Below are 20,352 nucleotides of genomic sequence, written 5' to 3' on the forward strand. Positions count from 1 at the left end.
GAAGCAATGATGGCACTACAGCTTAGAATATTAACTGGAAAAACTAACAATGGAAGTGGCTTGTAAAGGTGAAAATTATGTTTATTAGTTTGCTCACATTGGATTACATAATTCAGTCCGGAGACTTGTCAAACATTTCCAAAAATCAGGTGCATTGTACCAGTCATATGCTCCAATTAGGGGGCAAAGTCAATAAGGTATGCCCACATCAATTTCAACATTTATTCTCTCTTGAGAAACGGATAACCGTCCCACGCCAGCCTTCGGGTATGTCACGTCTCAGTTCCCCACTCAAGGCTCTCAGCGAGTGGCTTGTGGCGGCCTGGAAAGTTTGGCAAAAAACATGGAAATGAACTCAATGGTTGAGAAAAAGCATTGAGAGGGACTTGACCTTTTTACCTTTACAATGTAGACATCGATTCCAAGTTTTGCAATCATTGCAGCTTCCGATATTTTGGTCTCCATTCCCCCAGTTGTGTCATGGGCTGCTGCGGTTGTTTTAACTGTTTCCACAATTCAAAATGTTTACTCTGGTGCTTGAACCATACTAGGGTAGAAAGCTCTTCAAACAAATCTGAAGATGAGCCACATATGTACCTTGCTTATTCGTGCTTTGAAGTGTTGGTTTCACAACAGACCACCTCCCATCTTCATCCACGGCTGTTAGAGACAAGTATATTGTCAAGCCCATCCAGATTTATAAAAGTCATCAGATCTGCAGTTAATAGCAAGGGCTCACCGATTTCTCTTAGGAGAACTGCGTTTTCATCGGTTGGTGGGCGGTCATAAACACCCAGAACATCTGTCTTTATTCCATGTTAAATGGAAAACAAGCATGCAACAATGTTTTACATCCATAACGGGGAAAAAAGGCATTGGAGTTCCAAAGGATACAAGAAAGACAACATATTCGGGCTTCAGGTGCTCTGCAAGATGCCGAATTATAACATCTCCACTCAAAATAGTGCATCCCTGATTAAACAAGTACTAATTAGATAGGTTTTGGAATATGAGAATAACAAAATGATATTTGGATATGGCTTAGAGTGATCATACCAGCACATCATCAAGTACAGCATCTCCATGTAAAACCTAGAAAGCATGTAACAGACTAATAATGAATACCATATTAGACAATGTCTAGGAAACTCTAACCAGGTTATAATCTGATAGATGCTGCTCTGTTATCAAGCTGAAGTCTGTTACCAAGGTATAGCCAGCCCTATTGCAGAGCAGTAGGTTTCTGGAAAAGGATTATTGGAACCAGTGATCTTAAACCATTGCCACAACCCTTTTAATCTGTAAGGTTAAGGAGGGCCAGCAGTTGGAAAAAAAAGTATTGGAGGGTGAGGGAGGTAGAAAAAAGCATTTGACATTGTTTAACTCCAAAACTTTTATACTTTTTTCTCCTTATGTTGTTAGAAGGAAATCTTCTTACCATGTCAGAGGATACACTTTGAATCAAAACATTGTGATTTGCAATTTCTGCAATGTCTATATAACATTCTATTGGGAAAACAAATAAATGTTCATGGACATGCTTGCATTAATGTGCAAATGCTACTAAAACTGATTTCTGATCCCAAAATTGAAATAAAAAGAAAATTATATATATAAGAACCTTGAAGATTGAAAGAGCCTTGTAGATGCTTCCTTCTAAATGAAAATACCATCACAAGTTTGTAGAATTTGAAACAAACTTACAGGGATAAAGCCTGAGTCAATTGCTTTGGCCACCCCTGACAAATCAGCAGAAGCTACCTGAAGAAACATAGGGGTCAAAGCTTATAAAAAAATGATTCCACCGGGAGGAAATATAAAGGAAAGGGGAAATAGACTCCAAAGAAGCTGATTTAAAATCTAACAAATATTTATGGATGTTACTAACGTTTCTTTCAGAAGTTGACCATCCACATGCATATGGAGGCATTCCGATAGAAGGAATACCCTCTGCAAGATAAGCACAAACTTTGTTTACTGATATGTTGCATGTTCAGAGAAAAAGAGTGCAGAAAAATGAGACTGGCAAAACAGATAACTGCAATTATGCAATGACAGGCTCACCAAAGCTGATCCCAAATATGTTAAGGTGCAAAAAGCATTTTTATTATATCTAGGATGATGGAGCAAGAAGCATAATACAAAAACTAACAATGTGAAAAATTATGGTATATGAATTTGTAAAACAACTTAATACAAGTATAGCATTCTTAGTCTAAATTTGTGAAGCCTTTTGGTCTGTCATATCTCTATGATGATCATTCTCATATTCAACAGAAGCAGCACAATCACAAATAACAACTTTAAGAAATTTACACGTCTGTCTTTCCTGAGAATTTTGGTGTTCTTACTATAAAATGTGACATTACATGTGACTAGTAAAATATAAATGTAAATTTGAAAGCATTGTTAGGTTTTGTTAGACCTGTCGAGCAAATTAGAGATGATTAAGAAGGTTAAGCTTAATCAGCAATAGCTGTCAGACTTAACATAACCATAGAAAAACATTTGCAAAATATACATAGGAGGACATTGTACCAAGCTTTCAAAGCAGATGTGTTGTGGTAACTAGATCAGTACCTCTAGCTAGTGCTCTGACAATTTCAAGATTAAGGGTTGTGACCTGGAAAAGAACCACAAGGAAAAATAACTATGGGAAGAGAAAAAAGGTTTATGTTCCTGAAAATCTGAAACAGGACAATGACAACAGAAATGGATGAAACGCAGAAGGCATGATTAAGAAATCAAAACAACTCCAATAGAAAGGTGTTTTTATACTCAATTAAAACTAAAGAAAGCCAATAACATCAAGATTTAGAAGAAAATAACAGTGTATCTTACAGAAATGCGTGTTGCAACGAAACCAGCCTTGACTAGAGGTTGCTCCAATCCTCCTCTGTGAACCCCAGATTTGCTAGCCTGAAAATGCCCAAAAGAACCTACAACCAACATAATTACATTAAAAAAGTAAGAGCTGAACCATCAATAAAAATCCCATCTTTGAAATGAAATTAAATCACTAACTCTAGATCACTTCAAAGCTCAACCCTGGTAAATCCAATAACAACTCTTAAAACATTCAAAAAGGAAATGATTTCATTGCTTGTTAACCAATTATGAAAACAACCCAACTGAAAAAATCCCATGAATCAAAACATAAAGCTAACAAAAAGCTCACCTGCTCCATGCACAACAATGAATCTGCTAAAATCCACATTGAGCTGACCCTGATCACCAAAATCACTTAAACTAGAAGAAATATCGGAAACCCCAGCTCTCTTACTCCAATCCATCCCAATAACTTTCCTGGAACAAGAATCCGAAATCATTGCTTGCCTCAACTGGGATGAAACTGTTTCAAGATTCTCTTCGTTGATCTTCTCTAACTCGTTCTTACAAGTGATTGCTGCACCTCCTGTTTAACACCCAAAAATCCAATTTTAAAGGAGAGAAAACAAAAAGGAAACTTTTGCGTCAGTAGTATGAAAATGAAAGAAGAATATGGTAGTTATGTTCTTGTTAAGGTTGAAAACTTTATGTTCACAGAGAGAAAGACCGAGTTTGACGATGCAACGGATTGTTTGATTAAGCTTGAGTTCTTCCATTTTCGTTGTTTTGGAAACTCTGAGTTGTTCTTCTTCTGCAGCCTCCCTGTGTCCGAAATCCACGACGGTGTCGAACACAGGACCGGACAGTGGCTGCAGGATTGAGTTACTAACTTTGACTCGCTGGGAGATCCGAGTTAAGCAACAAATAAACCGGGTTCAAATAGCTTGGCCCATATGATTGCCACTTGGCCATGGCCTATATGATTGATGCTTGGGCCATGGCTCGTATGAGGGTAGGCCACAATTCGGTTGTTAGGTCATGAAAGAAGGGTGAGGTGCTTCCCATTGTTTTTGCAGAGTCACAAGATGAAAACAAAGGGAATTGAATGGAACATGAGATTTTCTAATTCTCTCCTCAATTTCCTCACAAACTCAATTTTTGTCATCCCTCCCAATTATAGGGAAACCATTCATCTTTAACAATCATCCATCTTCTTTCTCTTCCCCTTCTTTTCACTTATTTGCTTATATTAGAACGATGGTAAATAAATACAATATCTGTTAAGTTAAAGTATTTTAAATACATAAGTATAATAAGAGTCATTTTATGTATCGTTAATTGATTTTAAATTAAATATTTATTTTAAAAATTTAACATGATATTAAAATAAGTATTTTTTCCGTTGTTATCTCTTTATAATAGATTATTATATGTTAGGTCGATTGTCTTTACATGTGACAAAAAGTATTAAAACGATGATAAATATATTTCATATCTCTCAAGTTAATATCTTGAACTCATAAATATAACAAGAACCATTTTGTTTATGATCAATTGATTTTAGGTTGAATATTTATCTTAAAAATTTAACAACTTGCACTCCATTTTCCCCAAAGCATAATGGTAGTTTAACAAATGCACACAAATTAAAATTCTGGTGCCAATCTTCTACCTCAATGCAACTATACTCTTGTCTTCATGGAACTCAATTTGTAATATGGAAAAACGTAGTCAGTACCATCTCTTTGTTTAGCTAAAGAAAGAGAAGAAACCCCATTTCTAAATAAGAATATGCGTGTAGATTGCCCCTTTTGCCTTCTCATTTGTAACAAATACAACAACTTCCCCCCAATCCAAAGCAAAACTTGTTCCCTGGAAAAGTTCCCTCTTCTAGCAATCTGCATACAGAAAAATGCAAATGGGTATTACAAAAACATGGGACAAAATCATTGTCGGCTAGCCCCTTCTGTAAATGAGAACTGACCAAACCCAGAGGGTTGGCTTCCCCAGCGTACAAAAGCAGAAAGAAAATAAAAAGAAATGCAAGTTGGAGTAAGAAACTAGCAAATTGTACTTTAAAAAGGGTTTCTCCTCTTCCTCCCAAAGACGTATGGTCCTACGTGCACTGCACAAACTCTTCCCAAAGTTTGTAGTGGTTGGGGTCACCAATCAAATTCGAAACCTAATAATGCCCACAATTGCCAGCTTGCCCCTTCCAACTTAGACCCCATAGTCATGACAAAGCGGCTTTGCTTCTTCCTATCAAACGTGATTTGCCCTCTTGGGACTTTGCTGGTGTGGTGCCCCTGGTGGCATAGAATCTGACTCTCTCTCTCCCTCTCTCTCTCTCTCTCTCTCTGCCTTCCAAATCAAACCTTTTTTACTCTTTGGGAGTCCTGCATGGTTTTTTCCTTCCTTTCTTTCACCAGTTTGTCAACCTTTTCTTCCTTGGACTGACCCCCCTGATCTGCAGCTCCACCAGGGAGGCTGCCCATTTATCTATCTTTGCCTTTTTCCATCATTTTTTCTTGATGGGATTTCTTTGCCTGGTGAAGGAATTTATATAAATGGACAACAACTTGACCTTTTGCTGCTCTTGTCTATGCCCATTTCCTACCAGAAACTGATTGCCTAATAGGAAAAATTACATTTTAAATTGGAGAACTGTTTTTGTCTTTGCCATTTCAATGCTTAAGATGAACTAAACTTGATTTAACGGTTACTATTTTCTTTAAAAAAAAAATAAGATTCAAAATTCGACTCCTTGCTCATTTTGTATTCTTTCTTTATATATTAAAAAAATAATTAAATTAAATCTTCGTACGATAAAAAATTAATCAAAAAATCCAAATATTTCAAAATCAAATCAATATTTTATGTGCAAAGTGAAAGAATAACATAAAAATGTTAGTTAAGGTTAAGGTTTGATGATGAGTTTGGAGTTTGGACAATGGATGGAGTGGCGTTTGCTGGCAATTTGATTTGCCATTGGTTTGTTTGCTTTGCTTGACAATAAGTTTGAGACAGAAACAGATGTTAAGGAATTATGTTATTCCAAATCCCAAGTTGTGGACATTGTTTTGTACTTTTGAGCTTGACTGTTCCAAAAATGATGATAGGAGATTAGATTACCCTTCACTTTCAAGTAAACAATCATGCTATTCTTATCTTTTTATTTTATTTATTTATTTATTTATTTTGTGTTCTTCCTTGCTTCATATCTTGTTGTATAATATCAATTTTATGTTGATCATATTGCATCAATTTTACTTAAAATTTATGTAATTTGGATTATTCCATCAATAATAAAAGTGGGATTTTAATCTTGTTTATTTTTGTTATATTTCTCTCATCTTTTTTATATAGTTATCCAAGGACGGATTCAAGCATTTTTTTATCATAATTAAAATAATAACAATTAATAAATTCATTAACATCATTAATTATATAAAACTCTAACATAAATAATATAATTAATAAAGATTTTTGGCACTTCAATGATGTCATTTGATACCACTTGTTTGTATATCCATTTGCCCATAGTGGCAAGTTTTTAATTTCCGTCGTATTGCAAGAGTATTTATAAGAAAAACAATGAGATACATTAATTAAAATATACAAATGAAAAGAATATATAATATTTTTCATCGTGTTATGTCACTTATTTTGGTTTCAAATTTCATTTTGTATGCATTTTCGTTTATTTATATAATTTGATTACATTTTTCTTTGCATATTGTTTTTCAAACAAAACGACATACGATGATTAGACTTAAATCTTTATTGAAATTTGATTAAATCTTCCCATTTAAATTAAGTGGTAGTGGTTAATTTGTACAAGTACCTTCATCAAATAGCATAAAAAAGTTCTCTAAGGGTCTCAACTATGATTCCATGTTGACTTTTCAATATATGAATTAGTTGCAACAAATGTGGGGAGCTTGAGATTACTATGTCACCATCAAATCAATTATTACTATTAGCACTACTATTACTTTTAATAAAATAAATTTATATTTATAAAATTAAAAAAATATATTATTATTTTAAATCAAACTTTGTCAATTACTGGTGAATTGCTTCGACTGTTCCGATGATGAGAGCAGATCGTTATGAGTTGGTCGAGAGACAGATTGAGAATGACTCCTTGAAGGTTTTTCCAAAGTAAAAGACGTCGACTCGAGATTGATCTGCATGAAAAAGTTTTGATAAAATTTTTAAATTTTGCAAATTCAATTAAAAAATTATCACTATTTTTTAAAATTATATTTTAAAAAATTAAAAATCATTAGTAGGATAGCATTACTCACTAATTTCAATGTTCATGCTCCGCCATTATCTTTCCTAACTTCCAACCCAACTATAGTTGGAATATTAATTTAAAAAAAAATCCATAAATTAAAAAATTACTGCCGACAAATTTACCCAAACATTTTTAATCTTTCAAATTATCCAATAAAATGACAGATCTACCCCTATGTACAGCAGTAAAATTGGTCCCCACCTAAGTCAGTTCAGGGGGGCAAGCCGTGATTCCAAAAGTCGTCGGGGATAGAAATGTAAACAAAAGACGGAAAGATGAAAAAAGAAAAATGGAAAAAGGAAAAGGAAAGAGAGAAAGAGCTTTTTGGTATCTGCGGCGTGGACTTTTTAGACTGAACTTCGTTTCAGATCCGCAAACCGAACACAAAAGCAAAAGGGGAACTTAGGAAATACAGAGGAACAGAAACAGAAAGACAGGTTTTTTTTTGGTTATTGGGTTTGTTTTGTTTTGTTTCGTTTTGTTTTGATGTTTTAATGGCTGAGAGCCAAGAGCAGCAGCACCAGCCATCCAAAACGGTGGCGTCTCAAAGACCCACCATTACTCCTCCACCACGGCCTTTCACGGAGGCGCTATTCAACGGTGGGTCAGGCATGATGGGATTTAGCCCAGGACCCATGACCCTTGTTTCCAACTTCTTCTCCGACACCGACGAGTTTAAATCCTTCTCTCAGCTACTTGCTGGTGCCATGGCCTCGCCGGCCGCTGCAGCAGCTGCCCAGAGACCGAACTTTCCTGCTCCTCCTCCTACTACTACCACGGAAGAGCAGGGTGACGTTAGCGGTGCTGTAGGTGCTGGTGACACGGGGTTGCGGTTTAGGCAGAATAAACCGGCCGGTTTGGTGATAGCTCAACCGCCGCCTATGTTTACTGTGCCGCCAGGGTTGAGCCCTGCGAGCTTGTTGGAGTCTCCTGGGTTCAGTGTGTTCTCTCCTGGTGCCCAGGTAACTTTTGAAGTTTAACTTTTTGGAGGGTATTTATTGAAATGAAAGGATTTTTGGGTAGTAATAACATTTAATATTTATGTATTTTTTTTTTGTTAAATTTGATTAATTTTCTATGAGTTCCTAGTTGTATTGGTCTAGTCTAGAAAGGTAATTTTGAGATGGGGAAGGAGAGTTCCTTAATTCTAAGTAAATGGGAATAGCTTATTATTATCATTGTTGTTGTTATTGTTGTTCATATGGCAATGTTGGCTATAAAGAAAAAGAAGGTTTTGAAATCAGGAATTGGGATCTATTTTGCTTGTTGAGTGAATCGGATTTGTCTTTGGTATCTGAAAATTAGTTTGCTTGAGGTTAATGTAAAAGGCAAAACTTTTAAGAATGGCTGGACAAATGGATATGCAAATATGCTTGGCTTTCTTTTTTGGAGTTGTGTTGTTATATAAGTGTTTTATGAGTAGACAGAGGGAAAGGATTCAAGAGATGGTATAAGTAAGAAAAGAGAGAAGGATATGGCTTTAAGCCAAGACTTTATGTTCCTATTGTGGAATATCATGGAACTTGGGAATTATCTTTAAGAACTAAGGATTTGCTTATCCTTGATAGTCGTGTTAAATGCTGAGATAGTTTGATATGCTCATGCTCAATGTAAAGTCTGCAATGTTTTTGAGGTCAAAGGATTGACAGATTGCTGCATGAAAGGAATGGCGATACGCTTAAAATAGAAAGCTTTGAGCTCCATGCTCATTTTCTTGGATATATCTTAATTGAATTTCGATGTGTTGCATTTTGCATGTGGGGAAGTCTTTCTTGGAGGCAGCAATCTCTATGTGTTGCCTGTTCGAAGTTGGAGGATTAAAAGCTTGTTTTCCATAGAATCTTAAAAATTATAATGAGGTTGTAGCAATTCTACCCAACCTTCACTAATGCCCGTATAATAGATGATAAAAGTTTATTTGCTTTAAGTGGTCTCCTGATTGTTATTGTAACATGTTATTGTGAAGGAACATACTATCTTTGCTATTTTAATTTATCCTTTAATTCCATTTGTTTGTTGTATAGTGCGTAGTGTCTGTGAAAGTAGTAGAGCAAGTACAAGAACAGAAAAGGTTAGTGTTCTATGGTCTATAATCTGTATCTTATCATCTGAATGTTTATCCACTTTGAGTGTTTGCATATGAAAAAGATACACATAAATATGTTTTATAAATATGGTTGGTGGCTGGTGACCTTTCAAGTGTGTGAATTGGTTGTCCCACTGTCAATTGACTGGAACTTGTCCTATCAGCAGTGTAAAAATCTTTGGATAGCTTTTAGTTGTGTAAATGGGAGTGCCTCTGATTCACTCCCAGCTATAAAGTAGTGAAGACTGAAGAAGATCAAAAGCTAAGAGAAAATGTAGTACTTTGGCCTTTATTTATTAGTAGTTACAATATATGTTTCATACTTCAGTCATTAACCAATTTTCCCTATTTATGAAATTTATAGGGTCCTTTTGGGATGACACACCAGCAGGCCCTAGCACAGGTCACAGCTCAGGCTGCACAAGCCCAAATGCAGGCTGACTATTCGTCAGCACCAGCAGCATCTTTGGCTCAGGTTTCATCATTTACTGCCAGTACAACCACAAACCAGCAGATCCCAACATCATTGCCAGACTCTAGTGTTACCAGGAAGGAACCTTCCAGAGTATCTCACTCTGATCCAAGATCCCAACCTGCTTCATTTATTGTTGATAAGCCAGCTGATGATGGCTACAACTGGCGAAAGTATGGGCAGAAGCAGGTAAAGGGCAGTGAATTTCCTAGAAGTTATTATAAGTGCACGCATCCAGGTTGTCCAGTCAAGAAGAAGGTTGAGAGATCACTAGATGGCCAAGTAACTGAAATTATCTACAAAGGGCAACACAACCATCAACCTCCTCAGTCAAATAAGCGTGCAAAGGATAGCGGAAGCTTAAATGGAAATCCAAATAATCAGGGAAATTCTGAATCAGCTTCCCAACATCAGGGTGGCAACTTGAACATATTGAAAGAAGGGACATCTGCTTATTCAATGTCTAAGAAGGACCATGAATCTAGCCAAGCTACAGCTGAACATCTTTCTGGGACCAGTGATAGTGAGGAAGCAGGTGACAATGAAACTGTTGCAGATGAAAAAGATGAAGATGAACCTGACCCCAAAAGAAGGTATGTAAAAATTTTACATAAACCTATTATATGCTCCATTGAATTGGTGATGAATTCTCTATCCAACAAAATTTCATCTTTATATGCAGAAGTACAGAATATAGGGTCTCAGAGCCAGCTTCTTCACATAGGACTGTCACAGAACCTAGAATTATTGTGCAGACAACAAGTGAAGTTGATCTATTGGATGATGGCTATAGGTGGCGCAAGTATGGACAGAAAGTTGTCAAAGGCAATCCTTACCCAAGGTAATGCCCCTGGTTGTGGAAAATAGAAATAACTATCTACTGCAAAGTGGTTCATTCTTGGTTATGTGTACTGTGTTGTTACTTGTCTTAATCTGAACCATTGATTCCTGGTGTCAGCTTTACAAAAGAATTTTGGACTTTTTGGAGTGATAACAAATAGAAAGCCTCTTGAGCCATTGGTCCTAAAAATTGGAAAATGCAAATAGTATCAAGAATTTATGAAAATGGCTTATGGTATCTTATGAAGAAAGGTAGTCATTAACTGTCTTAATATGTTGGATTGTTCCAACACAAATATCATTACCTGTGTATATTTCTATTAAGAAATTGCATATTGGTTATGACATATGTTGAAATTTTCATCTGGTGTCTAACCTTTTCAACCTTAGACAATGGAGACATTTCTACATAGAATGTTTTTTGCGAAAACCTCTGAACTGTTGGGTTGTTGTTCTGTTCAATTCGTATGAATGTGTTTATAATTCTATCAATTTTACAATATGTCTGATTTCCATTTGGAAATATGACTGCCTTTTATGTGATCTATTGATTATTTTGGAGCATTCCTGATGCATCTTTTCTGGTTCTACAGAAGCTACTATAAATGTACAACCCCAGGATGCAACGTCCGTAAGCATGTTGAGAGGGCTTCAACAGATCCCAAGGCTGTTATAACAACATATGAGGGAAAACATAATCATGACGTACCAGCTGCCAAAACTAGCAGCCATAACACAGCCAATAGTAATGCATCACAAGTAAGAACACAAACTGTAACTAACAGTGCAGATTTTGGGAACAATAGTCAACAGCGTGTAGCACATTTACGGCTAAAAGAAGAGCAGATAACATAATTTCTACTGTACTTGCAACTGTGGGAAGGGGCAGGAGAGCATGAGTACAGCATGGAAATTTCCCATGTACATCAGGCAAAATCCGTTGCATTTTGCCAAAGTTTGTAATTCAACACTGGCGGCCGATGTTTTAATGGAGGCCATCCACCCAACTGATATGATTTACAAAAGAACAGAGGAAGAAACATATGAGAAGGAAGTCAGTTTGGAACAAAACTCACTTGGATTGAACTAGGAGGGGCATTGTTGTTGTATGTAAAACTAGTTTAGAGGGCATACTGTATTTAGTTTCTGTTATTCCGTGCATTCTTTTTGTACATGGAATACTGAATTAATGTTGTTTCATATGATTGTTGACTGATAATGTATGAATCTCAAGAATTTTTACATTTTTTATAGCTCATCTCTGCCAAAATCTTTGGGTAGTTTTTGCTGCCTACTGTATGTTATTGTTTTGTTGGAGTGCAATATTAGTGTTGTGTACCACTTTGATACCAGTTTTAACTTTATCCTTGTGCATAAATACCTAGAGCTGGTCAACTTTGAGGTGTCCAATTAAATTGGCTTGAATAATAAAAAAATTTCTTGAATTATGTCCGTCTATACAATTAAAATTTTTTTTATTGTAATCAAATATTTTTTATTTTATGATTTGTATTTGTAGAATTTTTTAATTTTAATAGAAAATTTAATCATCTTTAATTGATTTTTTTTTTCATATAATATATGATGTGACGATGTAATTCATTTTACATTAACAGTTATAGTCAAATAGAAAAAAAAGGCTTAAACTACCCAAACACGTCCTAACCGTTAAATTTATTTGAATTTTAAATTTAGTATATGAATGGTGTAAACCTCTCCATTTAATAATATAGAATTTCACACAACAATCTTATATTAGACAACTTCACATCAGTACTTACAAATTTCATGTTAATGCTTGATCCTATCATATCAACACTACTATTGTATCATTCATGAAATATCACGTTATCATTGTCATATTATCAAATTCAATATTACATCAACAATAAAATACCACGACAATGTAATCAAAACGCAAATCCGCATAAAAATAAAAAATTTTAACATTGTTAATAATAGGGTTGATATTGTCAATTTGAAAAAATACATAAATTAAATTTTCACAAATTATTATATAAAAATTAAGTCCATCACTTTAATAATGTACAAAGATAAATCTCCCAGAAACTCTCTTGAACACAAAATTATTCTCAATGAACCAACATTAGGTACCATACAACAGATTATGATGTCTAGATTTTATGGTAATTAGCTTGCTGGTGAGCACATAGAAATTACAAAGGCAGCAGATAAGAAAAGTAACAATGTAAATGAAAGCAAAGAATACTAATACAGATTATTTAAATGATTTTTAAAATTTACCAACAAATTTTCACTTTCGGATTCAAAAAAAAAATGAAAACTTTTCTTATATTTTATCAAATACAAAAATTTCTTTCATTTTTTTTCCACAAACCTTTCGTTCTCTGCAGGTATTGTTGGATTAAATGCATCAACCTCCTGGTGCCTGTTCAAAATGAATCCTCTTTGACTGTTACAATGGTAGGGATTTGGCCGTGATTTACAAAATCAATCTTGTTCAAGCGCAAACAACACAAGGCTTGCTCTGGCAGTTCCTCTGGTTTTTGTGCCTGACAACATTAATATATCACATAAGTTTGGGCAGTTCCCTTGATTAATTTCCTCATGTTGCAATCCATGGCTGCTTAAAATTAGAGAGAGATGGCAAGAACTTACCTGAATAGTCAAACCCAGATTAACTATTCCATTCTTCATGCGTTCTAGGAATGATTCAAGTCCTTTCCTAGATATGTAGCTAAACCGGTGTATATCCAGGTCAATCTCAAAGTAATTGGGCCCCTGAATGACAAACAACAGAGCCCACAACTTATTAAATTTGGTCATGATGTCAGTCAAAAAAGACAACAGCAGTGTAAAGTGTAAATCATTGGACTGCATTGCATATAATTCAGTATCTGAAAGCAGCAGAGAAAAAAAAGTTATTGAATTACCTTATAGAAGTTGTGTTGAGGCCGTGAAAGTATTGGCTTGTCGTTGTAAGCTTGAATAAGCCTCCTTTCGGTAGAACCTAACTGGAGGTCGTCTGGGTTAACTAAATTAGCCATGATTTTTAGCCTCTCTCTGAAAGGAACGGTGGACTCTTTTGCAAACCCTTTAACCTTTTCCATTTCATCGTCAACAAATTTCTGTAACAGAGTACAACCATGACCATCAACCAAAATGGTTTCCAAGGTGGAAAGAACATAAATAACCAAAATATGTGACAGATGCCATTTGCCTCTGAAAAGAGTACGTGATTTCAAGCAAGCAACATGATTACAAGTATGAAAATTGAAGTTTCATTTGAATGGAAATATATGGAGACAAATTTCTGCTGCTGGATCAGTTAAAGAAATAGATTTGATTTCTTTACTTATCCCATTTAATATGGCAGGACACCAATTCTTTGATAATCAACATTGATTCTAAAGTTGTATGCGAAAATTGGTAAGGGAGTACCTTTATGGTGTCCTGGAAGTGAGCGGATATATCTTTGTCATAAGTATCTGACACCTTAAAATATAAGACAAGGCTCAAGCCTTCCCCATTGGCATCACCAAGAAACATGGTGGCGGGATAAGTAGGCACCTGCAAGAAGAAAACCAAACAACTTATAAAATCCATAAAAATGATACAGTAAATAAGACATAAGCAAATTATATCAATTAATTTTTCCATTAGCACTCCCAGAAATGCCAGCATGAAACATCTACTCTGTAAAAGAACTTGATGTTACTGCTTTATAGCTAATTTGTTCCAAAGCATTGTACCTAGCAACGATGAACTAGCTGAAAAACTATTCTTTCCCTTTCGGTCTCCTTTTTCTGGCATGTATTCTTTACAAGCAACTCATTTACTTACAACCTTTTGTTTCTTTCTTTTCTGTAGATGACTCTAACTGTGACCAACTCTAAGCAATCAAAATCAAGAGAATTTTAAGGTGTGTAAGATATGCACAAACATGAGAGAGAGAGAACCTGTATATTAACAATCAGAAGAGCAGGTACTTTTTCGTGTGGTTTTACATTTGGCAGTTCAAGGTGCTGAGCAATGTGGTTCACTTTTTGCGGGCAGGCAAATAAATCAACCCCGATTGGTACATATGGGCTACAGTCTGGAGCAGGGAACTTCTGTTTATCTCTGCATGATAATGTCCAACCTTAATGAGATACGAGAAAAACAAAAATAAAAGCATCCATTAACAGTTCCAGATATGAATGTTATGATATATTGTGGATAACAACAACTAAACGGCTTGCCTAAAGTAATTCTCGCCACGGAGCATAAAAAGTGAAGGAGAAATCTCTGACCAGCTTCCTGGAGTTGGTTTCTCTACTGAGCAAGGAATTAGAAGTCCTGCTCTGGGACGGTACAAGTACCTCTCAGCTGCACCTGTTATCAACTTGTAATTAGTTCCAGCCAAAAGTAAAACATATGCAATTTTACACTCAATAACAGGGGGAAAAAGGTAATTACACTGTACCACCACTTATATTGGTAGTAGGTTCTCATAAAATGCAGCCTCAAATGCTAGATTATTACAAAAATGAATAATGAAAAACAACAGGTAAACACCCTCTACATCCAAAGCCTTATTCAATATTTGACATCATGCATATATTTCCAACCAGAAGTGAAAATACTAAAGATCTAGGTGTTAAAAACTTATATGCAACAAATCATCAATTTCTAGATATTTAGTTCATATCTTGCACTACTCTGGAAGTATACTTCTCATAAATTTAACAATAAAGCTTGCCATCATCTTATAATTGCATTCTTAGTTCCCATAATTTCAAAAGATGTACCAATTTCTTCTAGAAAAGGGAAATAAAAAAGATAACCACCTTGATCTCATCTCAATTAGCTGAGGTAGCATTAAGACATGCCACTGCATCATAAAGGCAACTCATTTTATTTTTGTATATATACGTTTATAAAGGATATACTAATGCTATGCCTCACAGAAATATCATGAACAATGTCTAACTATTTCTATCCAAATGTTCACACAAGATCATTACTTACAAAATTCTGTAATTTCATCCCCTTCAAACGATTTCCTCTTCACAGAAAGCATGATAACTGTCGATTTTTTTATGCTCTCCTGGGTTTTCTCTCCCAAATCAACTGTGCCATCTTTCAGGCCCTTAATGCTGTAACTTTCATAAAATCCTTCATACTTAGACACATTATCTACAAAGCATGATGCACTTTCATACTGAAGCAATTGTGCATTTGAAATATTCCCAATTGCATTACCTACTGAAGAAAATGCATCTGAAGGCAACAGCAAAATAATTAAGTGGAAGCCTTTGTGACCAGTCAAGCATCAGAAATCATAATTGAAGGAAATGATCACTTGGTTGCAATGAAATGCAAGTTCATTACCTCCATACACACTACCAGAATCGTCATCTGACTCAGACTCTATAATGCTAACAGAATCAAACCATACTTCCTCTTGGCATCTTCCTGCAAAATAATTGCATTTCTACAGTCACCAATTGTTCAAAATGACAGTTGCTTAAACCCCATTAATAAATAGCCACCTTATCTCACAGATTTCAATATGGTAGGAAATACTCTCTTAGTAAGTGCACAAAAGGAAAAGTATTGAACAGTTTTTCAATTTGAGAATTTAGAGTCAGAAGTCTCTAGGTCGCCAAATCCACTATATTAATTCGGCTTTACCTCCATTATACAGTATAAATTGATCTGTTTTTAGTTTCCAAAAGACTTTAGCATATGTAAATAATACTGCTAAAAGAAATGCATCTCACTTTCCATCAATACATACATGCATGCATATGTATGGATGGACGGATGGACACATGTGTAACTAAAAGCACAGTTATCAGATATTTTGTAAATGCAAGAGATGGATGGAAGAGACCATTGGCATCAATTTGACTGTGGTTCCATTGTAGCTGGGTTAGATGAAATGTCTTATTAGACATCTCAGAGCGCTTGCAGGTGGTTGTAGCACCCTTCTCAAAATCAAGATGAACATATTCACTAACAGCAAAATCTCTCATACGACTCCCAGCATCACTCAGCCTTTTCATAGGCCCATCAGGAATGGAAGCAGCGATCTTTCCATGGCGCTTGCGTGATCTACCAAAGTGTCTTTTGTATGGTTTAGATCTTGTGTTTTCACTATGTACTGAGATGCAGCTACCCATTATGTCGATATTCTTTTATAGGGACTGCTACTGGTGAAGCCAACCTCAAAAGGAGCAGGTACAAAGCATATAAGCTCCAACAAAACAGCTGACCTGTTACATAATCCAAGAAAAATGTCAAATGTTATTTTAAAAAATGTTGTAATAAAATATCAAAAGGCATGGTATCCAGAAAATTCCCAAACTGAGGACCTTAATGTCATTGTAAGAAGACAACCTATCAATTAAATATGCACAAATGCAGCATAGAACTTTTCTCTTTTCAATATCTTCCTATGTATTTCTGAGTCAAGACTCAAAAAGCTAATTGGAAGTGGACTGTTTTTCTTTTTTTTCTTTTTTAAATGGAAATGTTCTGATTAACAGTTAATAAGTTGATACGTTTAGAAACCAACAACTGAAGGAGGCAGCAGTTCACCATAAGAAATCCCTTACTAGTTAGGAGTTGGAATGTTTAAGAGATTCATCCTTTAGACCAAAAGGGAGACATGAATTAATAGTAAGCAAACAATCAGCAATGTTGATGCGTTCTTTAAAAAGTAGTGTATTCAATCTTCTTAAAACACATCTTTCCTATGTAAAATGCAAGTTGACTCCTATGTGGCTACACCCTACACCTAATATCTCTTAAAGGCAATAAATTCATCAATACTTCAGGCTAACAACCCTGCAGTCCATTGCATGACCAGGAAATGCACAAAACTAATGGAAAATCACCGAGCTTTGCTAACTTAATGGTATTCACTATCTATTTGCTTCTCCAAAGAGCACAATTTCTCCCTTTGCAGTTCCCTATATAATACAACATATGGTAAGAACATTCTCCTTTCTGAGTCAACTACATACCTTCAAGTTATAAGTCATTCAAAAGGAGGCAGTACGCCTTTGGTGCAGCTTCGCTATGCAAGCAAAACCTTATCAGGGGCAATACATCATATTGAAGTGCTTAAGAAATTTGACAGAAACGAACACCGCCCTATCTGAAAAGCAATAATACTTTAATGAGTATCACTCCTGGCTAAGAACATATGATTTTGTCTGAAAGAAAATAAATTTGAACACAAAATACCTGAAAAATAAGAATTAAAAAGAGAAAAAAAAAATGCAAGACTCTCACTTCACACCATTTTAGATCATAGAATACAAATAGATCCATGAGAATATATTAAACCAATAAATCCTTATCCAGGGAAAAGAAGACTAACTTCGGTTTCTAATTAAATATATGCTAAATTTAAATCAGAAAAAAAATGAATAATAAAATGATCATCTCAAAAATCATTAAATTTGAGGAATACACACACATATAAATATATATAATACTAACTTCGGTTTCTAATTAAATATATGCTAAATTAAATCAGAAAAAAAATGAATAATAAAATGATCATCTCAAAAATCATCAAATATAATATATATATATATATATATATATATATATATATATATATATATATATATAATTAGCAAAGTCGTGAATCAGGAATACGTCCAAAGTTGAAATCATTGAAGCATGCAATAATAACGATCAAAACATACAGAAGGAGAGATCATGTCGTAACTCATAATGAAGTTCGAAAAGGAAACCGAAACCAGAAAAAACACGTCGAGAAAAGGAACCTGAGGAGAGAGAATATTTAAAATCCCGGCATGGACGAGGAAACATCCGCCGTTCCGTTCCTTCACTTCGGAACTTCGAATTCCCCTCTCTCCCTTTCGCTCTCTCTCTCTCTTTCTCTCTACCTGAGAGAGAGACCGAAACAGAGCTGAAAAAAAAAAAAAAAAGAGAGAAACAGAGAAAGAGGGAAACGGAATAATTTTTGTGACAGTCTCCGTTATAGGCGGATCCTATATTGCCAAAAAGTCTCTCCTTTTAAATCTCCCTCTCTCCCTCTCTCCCGTTCTGTTTCTCATTCTCTCTTCATTCAATTACTCTCTGTTTTTACTATTTTTATTTATTTATTTATTTATTTTGGTTTATCGCCCGAGATTTCGCGGGCATTACAGCCTTTTGTCTTTACTCCCACGTGGCATAGTTAAGGTAAGGAAAGAGTAATTCCAAGCTTTTCCTTCCATTTAGTGCTTCATTGACTCTGTTTCTCGTTATTATTAACTGCTTTGTCTCTGCTCCTTAATTTAATTAATTTACCAGATAATCTTTTAGATAAATAATTCTACCAATTTAATCATCAGATAAATTATGATAAGCTAAGAACAAACACTTGTTTATCTTCTCAATTACAAATTAAACAATTAAACAAACAACCAATTTGTAATACAAAATCCTTAATCTTGTAATTAAATTAAATAAAATATTCTCAAGTTATTTATTTATTAATATTAATATTGAGTACGTAAGGTTAATTATTAAGTCAAATGTCCATGATCGAATAGAATTGAATGATTAGATCTTAATGATTATAAAACTAAAGGTTCTTATCAGCAAAACAGTAAATGACGTTAAATTTTAACTATAAATAATTAGGAAGCTATCATTGAAGTAAATCAATCATAAATATCATACTATATACCATTAAGGTAAATTAATCAACACAAAGAAATCATAAAAAAATTGTCAATTAGCTACCACCCCTAAAGGCTATCATGAATCGATATTTTTAACTTAATTATACTCGGATTAGATAAGTCGTTTTAATCCCAAATTAGAGTGCAAGTGTTAAACATTACTTATCGATCATAGATAAAACTTGAACTCATAATTACTTAATGAAATACTATTTAATTAATTCAAAATTATTTATATTAAATCGAACGATTTTATCAAATGAGTCAAATCATAATCGATGAAGCTTTCGAACGTTATTACCATATTATTACCTAATGAAATATTATTTAATTAACATTCATGGGATTTTTAGAGTGTCCCAAAGGTAAATAACTCAATAAAGAAAGACTTAAATGATGTTAATGGTGTGTTAGATATTGAGATTCTAAGCACCCAAAACCAAACATTCCAATCAAATTGTTGGTTATTTTATGATTAAGTTGAAGAAAATTGAAAGAAGGAAAGGTCTCAATCATGGCAGACTGGCAAAAGGGCGGTTAGGGGCTGATTATGATCTCTTTTGTGCGCGCCCGTGTGCAGCAGCAGCTACTCCACGAAAACGACTCGTCGCAATATGAACCCAAACCCCACGAAATCAAACAATTGAAAACGCCAATTTAATTTTGGCTTGTTTAATATAAGGTCCTTTTTCTTATAAGGATGGGACATTTATAACAAACTAATTATTTTATAGAACAAACATATATAATTTAATCAAAAGGAAAGTGGCAGCTCTATTGTTTTTAAAATAAAAAAAAGGAATAAATCTTAATACTTGCATTATTTTAGAACATGATAGATGTTGCTTTAAATATATATATATATATAATTTTTTATTTAAAAAGATAATATCCAAAAAAAATTGAACTATTTAAAAAAATAAAAATAAATTCTTATTTTTTTTAGATTCAATTAAATTTTTATATTTTTATTTTGAGTTAAATAAGTTGTTATAACTGATGATTGACTAATTATTACTAATCTTATCATTATACATCATATGACACTAATATAAGATGTTGACATATTATAATAAATGATAACATGACATAATGTTATGATTATGTTTATTTTATATATCAAATATCATATTAATATTACATGACA

At 34.4% G+C, this 20,352-nt stretch overlaps 3 protein-coding genes across 4 annotated transcripts; 1 reads left to right on the forward strand and 2 right to left on the reverse strand.

The window, feature by feature from the left end:
* Positions 1 to 60: 60 nt before the first annotated feature.
* On the reverse strand, positions 61 to 3,911 carry LOC18610326 (Amino acid kinase family protein). Its single transcript, XM_007045916.3, has 12 exons — positions 3,557 to 3,911; positions 3,179 to 3,415; positions 2,842 to 2,939; positions 2,581 to 2,623; positions 1,889 to 1,950; positions 1,705 to 1,761; positions 1,057 to 1,092; positions 895 to 972; positions 740 to 806; positions 598 to 660; positions 400 to 503; positions 61 to 322 (listed from the first exon to the last, which is right to left on the reverse strand). The coding sequence occupies exons 1-12, from the start codon at positions 3,603 to 3,605 to the stop codon at positions 215 to 217; spliced, it is 1,002 nt and encodes a 333-aa protein (XP_007045978.3). The 5' UTR covers positions 3,606 to 3,911; the 3' UTR covers positions 61 to 214.
* Positions 3,912 to 7,440: 3,529 nt separating this feature from the next.
* Positions 7,441 to 11,810, forward strand: WRKY4 (WRKY DNA-binding protein 4). Of its 2 annotated transcripts, none has more exons than XM_007045919.3 (4): positions 7,441 to 8,094; positions 9,583 to 10,283; positions 10,373 to 10,531; positions 11,124 to 11,810. In XM_007045919.3, the coding sequence occupies exons 1-4, from the start codon at positions 7,627 to 7,629 to the stop codon at positions 11,383 to 11,385; spliced, it is 1,590 nt and encodes a 529-aa protein (XP_007045981.3). In that variant the 5' UTR covers positions 7,441 to 7,626; the 3' UTR covers positions 11,386 to 11,810. The 2 variants fall into 2 exon arrangements, with proteins under 2 accessions (XP_007045981.3, XP_088659411.1); XM_088803285.1 differs by lacking the exon at positions 7,441 to 8,094 and adding an exon at positions 9,159 to 9,203.
* Positions 11,811 to 12,591: 781 nt separating this feature from the next.
* Positions 12,592 to 18,595, reverse strand: LOC18610328 (uncharacterized). Its single transcript, XM_018115881.2, is given in 12 exon segments — positions 12,592 to 12,952; positions 12,954 to 13,064; positions 13,171 to 13,293; positions 13,446 to 13,640; positions 13,954 to 14,082; positions 14,472 to 14,634; positions 14,754 to 14,886; positions 15,523 to 15,774; positions 15,886 to 15,969; positions 16,391 to 16,772; positions 17,526 to 17,659; positions 18,300 to 18,595. Coding segments are annotated over 10 exon segments (1,506 nt in total). The 5' UTR covers positions 16,680 to 16,772; positions 17,526 to 17,659; positions 18,300 to 18,595; the 3' UTR covers positions 12,592 to 12,925.
* Positions 18,596 to 20,352: the final 1,757 nt, after the last annotated feature.

Source organism: Theobroma cacao, chromosome 2, assembly GCF_053813885.1.
Source record: "Theobroma cacao isolate CCN51 chromosome 2, ASM5381388v1, whole genome shotgun sequence".
Lineage (NCBI taxonomy): Eukaryota > Viridiplantae > Streptophyta > Magnoliopsida > Malvales > Malvaceae > Theobroma > Theobroma cacao.

Bases quoted from the DNA above. Each gene is read 5' to 3' on its own strand.
- WRKY4 (XM_007045919.3), top strand. From the start codon at position 7,627: ATGGCTGAGAGCCAAGAGCAGCAGCACCAGCCATCCAAAACGGTGGCG. The intron at 8,095-9,582 runs GTAACTTTTGAA...TGAAATTTATAG, and splicing joins TGTTCTCTCCTGGTGCCCAG to GGTCCTTTTGGGATGACACA. The intron at 10,284-10,372 runs GTATGTAAAAAT...CTTTATATGCAG, and splicing joins GAACCTGACCCCAAAAGAAG to AAGTACAGAATATAGGGTCT.
- LOC18610326 (XM_007045916.3), bottom strand. From the start codon at position 3,605: ATGGAAGAACTCAAGCTTAATCAAACAATCCGTTGCATCGTCAAACTC. The intron at 1,093-1,704 runs GTAAGTTTGTTT...CATGCTTTCTAG, and splicing joins TTGACTCAGGCTTTATCCCT to GTTTTACATGGAGATGCTGT. The intron at 504-597 runs GTACATATGTGG...TTGTGGAAACAG, and splicing joins TCAAAGCACGAATAAGCAAG to TTAAAACAACCGCAGCAGCC.